This window comes from Acanthisitta chloris, unplaced genomic scaffold (genome assembly GCF_000695815.1).
Source record: "Acanthisitta chloris isolate BGI_N310 unplaced genomic scaffold, ASM69581v1 scaffold38576, whole genome shotgun sequence".
NCBI classification, from domain to species: Eukaryota; Metazoa; Chordata; class Aves; order Passeriformes; family Acanthisittidae; genus Acanthisitta; species Acanthisitta chloris.
The window spans coordinates 13884-23899 of record NW_008680448.1 but is presented as its reverse complement, the minus strand read 5'-3'; the positions used below and the strand labels follow the sequence as shown (position 1 = coordinate 23899).

At 41.0% G+C, this 10016-nt stretch overlaps 1 protein-coding gene across 1 annotated transcript; it reads left to right on the top strand.

Annotated features, from left to right (window-relative positions):
* Positions 1 to 1065: 1065 nt before the first annotated feature.
* Positions 1066 to 8128, top strand: APOOL (apolipoprotein O-like; the record flags this gene model as incomplete). Its single annotated transcript, XM_009077707.1, has 8 exons — positions 1066 to 1193; positions 1772 to 1891; positions 2940 to 2994; positions 3391 to 3489; positions 3912 to 4007; positions 4871 to 4953; positions 6474 to 6630; positions 8031 to 8128. Coding segments are annotated over 8 exons (836 nt in total), but the record flags the coding sequence as incomplete, so codon positions are not given.
* Between the last annotated feature and the right edge of the window lie 1888 nt (positions 8129 to 10016).

Below are 10016 nucleotides of genomic sequence, written 5' to 3'. Positions count from 1 at the left end.
TCCCATGGATAATATGACATGAGGTAGCTGCTAATATTTCAATCCTCTTTTAGCCTGGCTGATAAGTTCCCATTTTGGGATAGAGAACTCATATCTTTTTATATATGAATCCATATTTTTCCATATACTTCTCTCCTGTGGTTGCCTGTTGTTCTGAGGCTGTTCCTACCTTCAGGACAAGTTTTCCTGCCTCATGCTCCAGTTCCTGCAGTGAGTACACAGAATTGGCAGTTTCAGTGGGAAACAGTCTTGGAGATTAGCATAAATTAAAGATGTGGTTTTACTATGGCTTAGTTTGTGTTCTGCATCTTCTGATAGTGAATTCTTTGTAGTGATGGAACTCTTTGACTTTTTTGAGTTTGTATTTTTGATCTGTGATAAGATTGGAACAGCTTGTTTGAAGTGCAAAGGCTTAAAGCCAAAATCATCAGGTGCATTTGACAGTTTTGGTATTCTGTTTTGATTGATTTCACTCTAGAGCTACTATCAAAAGGTGGAACTGTAACAGTTTTCTGCTGGAGACTATGTAACATTTCTTCAGCAGGTAATTGCTGTTCAGTGTTCTCATCAAAGTAACTCCGCTGTCTGTTGGTCTTTGAAGCCACTGGTGTGATTTTTGTGCCTGGCAAAAAACCCTCCAGGCTGTAAGTGTTGCAGTGTCAGGAGTGTGGCAGGAGTGTTACAGGGAGTATCTTACTGCTTGTCCCTGACCTTCCCTCCACCCAGAGCATTCCAGCTGGGAATGCTTAGTGTGTTTTGGTCTGTGTCCATGCAGGATTCACCTCCAGAAGGTGTCATGGGCTCGAGGCTGTTGTAGCTACTGTTTCCTGAATTCATTGAGAAGATCTTTGTTTATTTGTTAATCAGTTATCAGCTGATGTCCTGGAGTTGCTCTCCATGGAATTCCAGGGTGTTTCACAGCTCCAGCTTGTTGCAGATGTTTTTCCATGTGCTTCTTTTCTAGTCTTTGATATAAGTGAGTTGTTTAACCCCATATTTGATCAAGCCCAAGACAAGAGTAAAACCCAGATTTTAGGAGAGAGATATTTTGATTCCTACGTTAAGACTCCCTCTTTCCACTGTCCCAGGTGGCAAAGCTGGCAGCTGTCTCTGCTGGGCTGCCTTTTGCATGGAGTACCGTGTATGCAGCAACAGAAAAGGAATCCAAAAGTCAGCTGGTGAAGCCAAATCAGGTAGGAATCTTACTCTGTGTCAGTCTTTAAATAGTGCTAGAAAAATCTGCAGGATACCAACTCTTTGCATTGAATTACATTGCCCAATAAAGGAAACACATAGTGAAGTAATGGGGTAATAAAATAACTGACCACTATAGCTCAAATGAAACCTGAAGTGTTACAATGTTCAATTTGTAAAGCTTTGTCTGATTTTCACTCTTACGTTATTTCCAAGCTGAAGCCAGAAAAGGTAGAAGAGTGTGAAACTTACTGATAATAATAGTGTTTTTCTGTTGTACAATTTCTAGGGATACACACATCCATCTTCCACCTATTCTTGCTCCTGCTTTTACTGACTAAAAGACAATTTATTTTACTCAGGAATTCTCCTTCTTAGAACCTGTACAATACTGCCAGTTTTCACATCTGAAGAATTACCAAGTCAGTTTGTAACTGCAAAGCTCATAATTCCATGTAGAGGTTTGTTAGCTGTAATGGGAACACTGAGGCTTTCAGGGCTGGAAAAACCCTGATCATTGTAAGGACTAATTAGTGTACAGGACTATCCTGCAGTACAGCTCTGCCTTTCTTTCCAGCTCCCAATTTACAGTGCACCTCCTCTGAAATCCAAATACATTGAGGAGCAGCCTGGGCACTTGCAGAGGAAACTCTCCTCACTGAGACAGACAACTGGTCACTACTTTGGATGGTGCAAGGTAAGAAATGCATTATTTAAGGTTTCCTACAATTCCTGACAACACCAGACTAAAACATTGCAAAAACAGCTTCATTCACCCAGAAGGAGTTGGGTTTTTTGCCATTTGTCTTAGCATACACTGATAATTTAGGATGGAAAAATGAATCCTACTACAGCAGGATATATGTAGGTCAGTTCTTGCTGGAAGAACTTGAGAGCATGTAGGAGTCTGAAGTTCCAGGTGCAGTCCTAGGAGAGAGTGAGCTGCTTCCAGAGGGGGGTTACAGTCCCTGGTCAGGTGCTTTGGGGAAGACAAGCTGAGTGCATCCCATGTAACTGCTGCTAACTAGTCATCGGAAATCCCTCACAGCTCTGGTCCTGCACGTTCTGGGTGTGATTCCTGTCACTGTTCTCTTACCTGCTAGTAAAGGACAGCTCTGCCCTGGCTCTTGTTGGGATGACATTTTATGTTTTTTCAAAATAGATCCTAACATTTGAAAAAAAACGAAAAAAAGTCAAAGTGTTTTCCTGTATTTTCTGTTAGTGATGATTGCTTTGGTCTTGCAAGTTTTCTCAGTGGCTGCATAACTGAAATAATGTAGTTCTAGATCTCCATCAAGCTTTTTCATGCCCGAAATCATTGAGAGTTCCCATCGTTGAGTAGCAGTGACCTCTGCTGGGACAAATTCTGTGTTGCTCTTACACACGGAGGCAAAGTCAGTTTTCCTGGGAAAGTCTCTGCAGAGAAGGAAAATTGTGGTTTATGACTGAATTTTCATACATTCTGCAGTCAGTGTCCAGATGCTTTGCTGCCCCACAGCTTTGTGCCTGAGGTGTCAGTTGTGAAACTGAGCTTACATTAAAGAGATATTTAACAAATTAAAGAAGGATGGAAGTTTAAAAACTATCAATGTGGATGTTTTGGGAGTTGATCTCGGCAGAGCCTCTGCAGGTCACTGGTCTGGGTTGGGTTACTGAGGTTACATTTCTTTGTCTCACTGTGCTGAGCCATCTGCAAACATCTACTTTGCAGAGGTTTTACTCTTTGTTTGCTTGTGTGTTTGCAGGGAGTTTTTGTCTTTGTTAAAAATGGAGTAAGGGATTCGATTCAGTTTGGAAAAGGTAAGCAAATCATGGATTGTCTCATTTCATCTGCATTAACTGACTGAGAGCCAAACTTAAACTATGTTTTCCTTTTTCTTTACTAAGGACTAATATTTTGCAAAACACAGAAAAGTATCCATGGATAGAAACAGTTAGGTTTGCTGTGTTTTGAGGGCTGTGATTTTGGTTCTATCTAACACAGACTGCTGAGTCTGGAAAAGGAAAAAAGTAGAACCTGGGAAATAGACCTGGAAAATAAAGCATCTTCCTTCACTAACAAAATCCAGTCATGGACTGTTTTCAGTCCAGGAGATTTGTAATTTTACTTCCATCTTTATTTCTTAAGTGGGAAAGAAAATTGAAGGATTACCATTGACTTTTTCTGTTTTTTCCCCTTTTCTCCCCAATTTGAAGATGCCTATGTGTACCTGGAGAACCCTCCACCAGACTTTCTCCCCAGAGTGGGTGTAATTACTGTGTCAGGCTTAGCTGGCTTAGCTCTGGCAAGAAAAGGTAAGAGTTTGCTCCTTTTCATTATGGCTCTGTTGAATATGTAGCATGGCATAATTTAATGGTCAGAAGACTTTTCTGGAACATTGGCAAAAAAATATGGATCTGATATTAAAAAGAATCCTTGCTGATAGATTGCAGGGACATTGTTCAGTACTTCTGCTGGAAGGTGGCTAAGAGCTAACAGGATTAGGTAGAAGGAATGACACAGTTGTTCTCATCTCTCACAACACTGGAAAGCCTAGGTTGGGATTATTTCTCTTTCAGGATATCAGTATCTCCTGCAAATGTGTCTGTGCTAACCTGTAATCCCACTCTGGTCTCTCCTGATCTGTAAGGTCCATTCCAACCCTTAAATTCTATGATTCTATGAACTTTACATTTCATTATTGTCTAATTAATCAAAACAATTTGCTTTTACACAGGTTCTAGGCTTAAGAAAATTGCTTATCTCTTGGGACTTACCACTGTAGGATATTCTCTCTGTTACCCAGCTCAGTCAGTGGTCATGGCTAAGGTGAGTTGAGTTGTATTTCAGTATGGAAATAACAGTGAATTCCCATTTCACTTGATTTGAGCCTCATGGGACTGGGAGTCAGAATTCACATGTGTCCTCATTAAACATGCAGTGCATCAGTGTTAATTAAATAGCTGTAAAAATCAATAGAAGAGCTTAATTTGAACAGGTCTCTGTTTTATACTCAATATTTAGTGTGCAAGAGTTGCTTGCACAAAGTACTTTTCTATGCCAAAAGCCAATCAAAACGTTTTCCAGTGTTTCCCTATTTGGAAAAGCACATATTGCTTCCTAAGAATGGTTTGGAGTTTCTTGGTGAACTCTGAATTTATAGTTTCAAAACTTCACTTCTGTGTTAAATTGATGAGATAGGAAAATTCAGTGAGTTGCGTTTCGTTCTAGGACTTAGCAATCTTTTAGTTAAATGAGGAGATTTAAGTTTTGTGAAACATCCTGAAATCTGACTGAGAAACCAACTGGGCCAGGTCATTTTGGGGGGCTTTTCTTTTCCTGTTTCTGTCTTTGATAATTTCCAACACAGTGAGACAAGTTTGGATCCTTTAAAACTGGTGTTCCAGTCTATTGTGCCAACATTGCCACTGTTTGCTGATCAGGGTTTGATTTCATATGGAGTAGGTGAATTTAGCATGGGAATATGACCTGTGGATTTCTAATACCAATTTAAACACGTTGGGATTTGCTTGATGTAAAAGAAAAGTGCACCAGATCTCGTGAAGGAGACTAAAATGTCTTAGCATGGGTTCAAGTGTGTTCTCACACAAATGTGCTGGATTTCACTTGAGTGGTTTGTGTCTCTTTGTCTTTTTAAAGCTGTTGTTAATTATGTTTTTCTCCAAAAACAGGTAGCAGGGAAGAAGTTAGCTTGTGCAGGTCGTCAGACCTATGAGGCTGTGAGATCACTGTGGGCAGACAAGGAAGCTGTCACCAAGGTAGGACTTCTGAGGTAACTCCTGCACTCAGAGGGAGGAAAAGGTCAGTTAGAAGGTCAAGTTCCAATGTGCTGATACTGTTTTGGGTCACTGTGCTAGCAAGGCACAAACCCCATCTGATATTTGTGTCACTTCAGTGTTTAATGGATGTGACACCTGTCAGAACAGGGACTGAATCCCCTCTGTAGTCCCACAGTACCTGCAGGATGCACAGGGGAACAGAGTTTCTCTTCCAGCTCATTGTTTCTCTTGATGCCAAGAATCCATTGTCTGAGGCTTGCCCTGAATTTCAGATGCAGACACTCAGAATTACAGGAGGAATGAGCAGCTTATTCTTCCAGGAAGTCTGTTTTGTTTAGCCTGAGATATAAACTGTATCTGACTTCTTTTTTTTCTCCTTGTCCTGTCCTCACTGCAGCCACAGTGAATAAATGGTCAGTAACCTCTTTAGATTGACCTGTTACATATGGAAAGTTTATCATGGTTTTTGACACTCTTCTCCAGGATAACCTTTTCTCACAGAGCAGGAGTTCTACCTCTGACATGATTCTTACTCTCCTCTGAATTTTCTCCAGTCTCTCTGTTTTTTCTGGTTTTAAGGGATTTTGTGCGTGGTTTGTGGTTTTTAAGTGAAGTGCTCAAAATAGGACATATTAAACCAGCTGAGGCCTTGCCAGCAGTAAGTAGAGGGGAATATTAACCCCCTGTAAATTACATCTGGAATTTGGGTTAGTAATCCTAGAATGAAATGTATCTTTGCTGCAACCTGAAAAGGTTTTTCTCCAGTGGAAATTTATAAACCCTTGACAAAAGTAGCACTTCCCTGAGTAAAATTTCAGCTTTGCACTCTCATTTCTTTTACCCTTTTCATAGAAAATGAAAGTTTCTCAGTTATATTAATATGTAAAAGTATTTTGCTTCACATTTCCCATGCTCATTGGCATGCAGTCCTCACCTTTTATTTCCCCTGAGGAGCACAAATGGGATTCTGAGTTTTGAAAATGAGATTCAGATAACTGTCATTAAACTGAGAGTGAAACAGGAATTGATGTGGTACAAACAGTTTCTGTTAACTTCATTTTTTGTCCCAAGTGGAGCCTGTTCAAAAACATATTCCTAACTGGAGTGTTACCATGATTTATCTTTTCATCCTCTGTTAACTAGGGGTAGTAAGTGTGCTGTAAAACCTCAGTGCTGTTTCAGTCCTGTAGGTTCCTTGTCTGTCAGTGAACTTGTGAAGCACTTTGAGGGTCCCAGGTATCAGATTTCAGTATACACTCATGACAAATTCCCTTACAGGTGAATTTAAAGTTGTTCTGTCTGATCTGTTGGGTTCTTTCATGCATTGTATCCTTTCCAGCTGTGTCCCTTGTGTGCAGCTGACTTTGAATATCATTGCATGATGTCATATCTGCAAATAATTTCATAAGAGAGAAGCTCCCAGACTTGAAAGTTTTGTTTTGCAGTAATGTGTTAAGCATATACCCATGTGCTGTCTTTTATTAATGTTTGGTTCACAGCTGCAGCAAGAGTCAAAGCCAATTGCTCAAGAAGATAAGAAAAAGAAAGGGAATTCTAGTGCAAAACCTGAGTCTGCTGTCGAGTCAAGATCATTTAACAGAACAGACTCTGCCCCAGTAGAGTCTTGGAGTAATAAAGATCCAGTGCCTTCATCAGGTGAATTAAACATTTCAAGTGTAATCTCAGGGCAACTTGCAAATGCAATTACTTGATTTAATTCTGTAGTCAGTCTTGCTCTAAAACAGCAGCATATTATTCTTGAGAGCACACTGTCCATGCTGCCATGGATGCATATTTCAGAGCCTCAGGGAGTGATCATTCCTCCCTGGGGACCCTGTGGCAATATCACCATTCTTGTTATCTGCTGCTCTCCCTCAGCAGTGTTTGCTTTTGTTCCCTTTGGTGTGGATCACACCCCAGATTGTCAGCAATGAGGTGACATCAAGTGCTGCTGTGAAATACCTACTTGAAATTCTGTTGTCAGAGTACCAGGAGTGTAGCTGAAAGAATTACTGCTGGATTTGGTGAAAGCAGCAAACTGGAATTAGTGTTTGTTTCTCTGTTTTTCTCTGGAAAGCAAGCAGGACAGATCTGAGTGGGCAGTAATATTTTTATTTCCCTTTATTTTCACTGCAGTTCACATTGGCATCTTTCTTTGCTTTGCACCTGTATTTTCTCTGATGTACTTTGTGGGATGCATTGATCTGTTTTAACATTGGCTTCAGGCCAGGCTGACTTTATTGGGTTTGTGTATAGAGATCTCTTCTGGCTTTGCTTTCATAGGAGGAATTAGTTCATGTCCCTAATACAGCCAAAAATATCCATGTCCTAAATTACTCTGTGTTGTCACAGATGTTTGTTTGCTCTGGTGCAAATGGGGCAAAGCTTTCAGGGGAACACAGCACCCTTTGTTTAACCAAGAAGAGAAAGACCAGGAGCAGGAGGCACAGCCCCACAAAACCTGCCTTGATACTCCCTTAGATCCTCTGGAATTGCAGAATCATTAAATATGTCGTTCTGCACTGTCACTCAGGAGGAATGTGAGGGCTCAGTGTTTCAGTAAACTCAGTTCATAGCTTTTGGAAGTCATGAAGTGAAACTAGGTAAGAGTGTTTGTCTTCATTTGGAATTCTCTCCATCTGGCAGCAGCTGCAGGGAGGATCCTGACTGGGCTGGGTTTGGGAGACAGCTCTGCTCCTGGGAGCAGTGAGGCAAGAAAGACTGCAGATTGTTTTCCATGCCTCAGACTTTCCTTTTCCCAAGTGTTGGGCAAAGCATCACTAGTTCTTCTCCCACCCTGCTGCATTCAGGAAGGGATTAGAAGCAGTACTAGGGAGAGGGAGGGGGAGGCAATCCTGCTCTCCATCCGTGCTGTGTGCTCACAATCACAATATGCCTTCCTTGCCCTCCAGCACTTCTTAACACAGTTTGTTTGATCTTTTGGAAGTGTTTGGTAAGAGAGAAATTCTCAAAATGTGTCATTAAGCTTTTTTTTTCCCCCCCACAGCTCAAATATGTGTGTATTTTTAATTACACTTCTGTCATATCTCCAACAGGAACAGTGAAGACACCAAAATTTAAGCCTGATCCAAAACTTATGGACCATGGACAGTCTAGCCCAGAAGATGCAGATATGTACAGCACTAGAAGCTAAGCCAAACCTGCTTCCAGACTGCCAAATGTTATGGATAAGGGGGAGGGAAAAGGGAAGGAATAATCCTTACAATACTCTGTGAGGTATAATTTAATCAGGTACTTCTTATCTCCCAGTTTGTGTTATTGACTTACATTATTCTGTTTGGTGCAGATTTTGTTTCTGATTCCTTCTAAGCAGTGAGAATTCACTCTGCCAACGTCATTAGTGAGACACTGAGAAGGAGATTTGGTAGTGTCTTCTCCCAGTGAGGCTTCTCTGTGCCAAGTTTGTTAATAAATGTCACTTCACAAAGGATATTTGGAAATGTAAACATATCTCTGTGCTTCAGTGAGAGGTTCACTGATCTGGAAGAGGAATGTGAGGGATGGGGTTTGCAGAGGCTTCTTGGCCTGTTCTCTTTCAGCTCTGGAATGAAGTGCAGCTTACTGCTCTGAGTACCCCTAACAACTCAGTGGTTATATGGAGCAGCTTTGTCTTTAATGCTGGTATGGACAGCTCACTTTGTGCATTGCAAAACAATCTGTTGGTGTTTGCCTCTTTCACAAAGGTGAGTGGAAACAGCTCCTTGTGCTTCTGCTGTGTTTAAATGTCCCTGAAATTGGGGGAAAAAAACACACAATGGTCTCTAAACATCCTTTATAGGCTATAGATCAGTTTTCACCTACTAATTCCATGAAGAACTGTGTGAAAATTGCTTAAGCCATGAAACTGATACTGAGTTTATATGAAATCCATTGGAAACGTTTACGAAGTTGGAAAGTTTCTGTCGTTTCAAGGTTTAAAGTGCTAACAGGTATTAAAAGTGCAGAAGTAATAGGCAGCCAACTTCCTGCCAGAAGTTTGTATGTAGTACCCATTGATCTTGGAAGGATTTCTGTGCAATGCTTTTTCCAAGAGAATGAAATTAGGAATTGATTAAGTTTCGTAGGGTGAAGCTTTCAAACACTGCTTTTATCACTGTGTTCATCGCTCTGCTTCTGTTCATCCTCTTCTTCACTCTGTTACCTGTCACTGACTGAAACTATGGGCTTTGCTGTGGAGGTGGAAGCAAGAACAAACTCTACAAACAGTTTGGCTGGAAGACTAAAACCTGAAGTGCTGCTTCATCTGAATGTGCTCTCAGCAGTGGGGCATGAAGGGATATTTGCTCCTGTTCATAAGAAGAGATTTCACAACCTGATTTCCTTCTTCCAAAGCTGCTAATGCAAAGGGAAACAGGCAAACAGAATTCCTGGTGTCCCTGTGGGGCTAGCAGGAGGTGTGAGGAGATGCTGCGGGATGGAATGTGCACAAGGCACAAATGGAGAATGAGCAAAAGAATAAGTGGAAGTGTGTAGATAAGTAAGGCTTTTATGATGGCTCAGGAACAGATAAGTATTGATACTTTAAAATCCAAATTTCAGGCAAAGTGTTAGACTTTGTAGTACAGTGAAGGTGAAGTCATATACATGGAAGGTAAAGTCAGTCAGTGTGAAGTATAAAGATTTCTGTTAGTTAACCTTGCTTGGGACAGCTGATTTAGAACTTGGTGTGGTTTGTTTCTTTAATCATCTCCTAAGACCCAGGAAACTGTCAGAATTCAGGCAGCAATCAGAGGATATTAAATCAATCTTCAAAGTGCTCCAGGCCAAGGCACATTGAGTGTTTCATCCCAGAGAGAGGAGTAGAAGGATTAGATGGCTGAGCTTCATGTGCCATTCCTAGGGACACAGATGAAGGCATAAGGCAGGAAGTGAAAATGGTGAAGCAATAATCATTTTCAAGTGCAAGAATGGATGCAGAAATTCTATTATCTGCCTCCCTTGGATCAGTTTCAGGGTACAAAACGAAGGAAACCCCATGTGCTCTGTGCCTAGATTCTGTTAAAGTCTGACTCCTGTCCTTA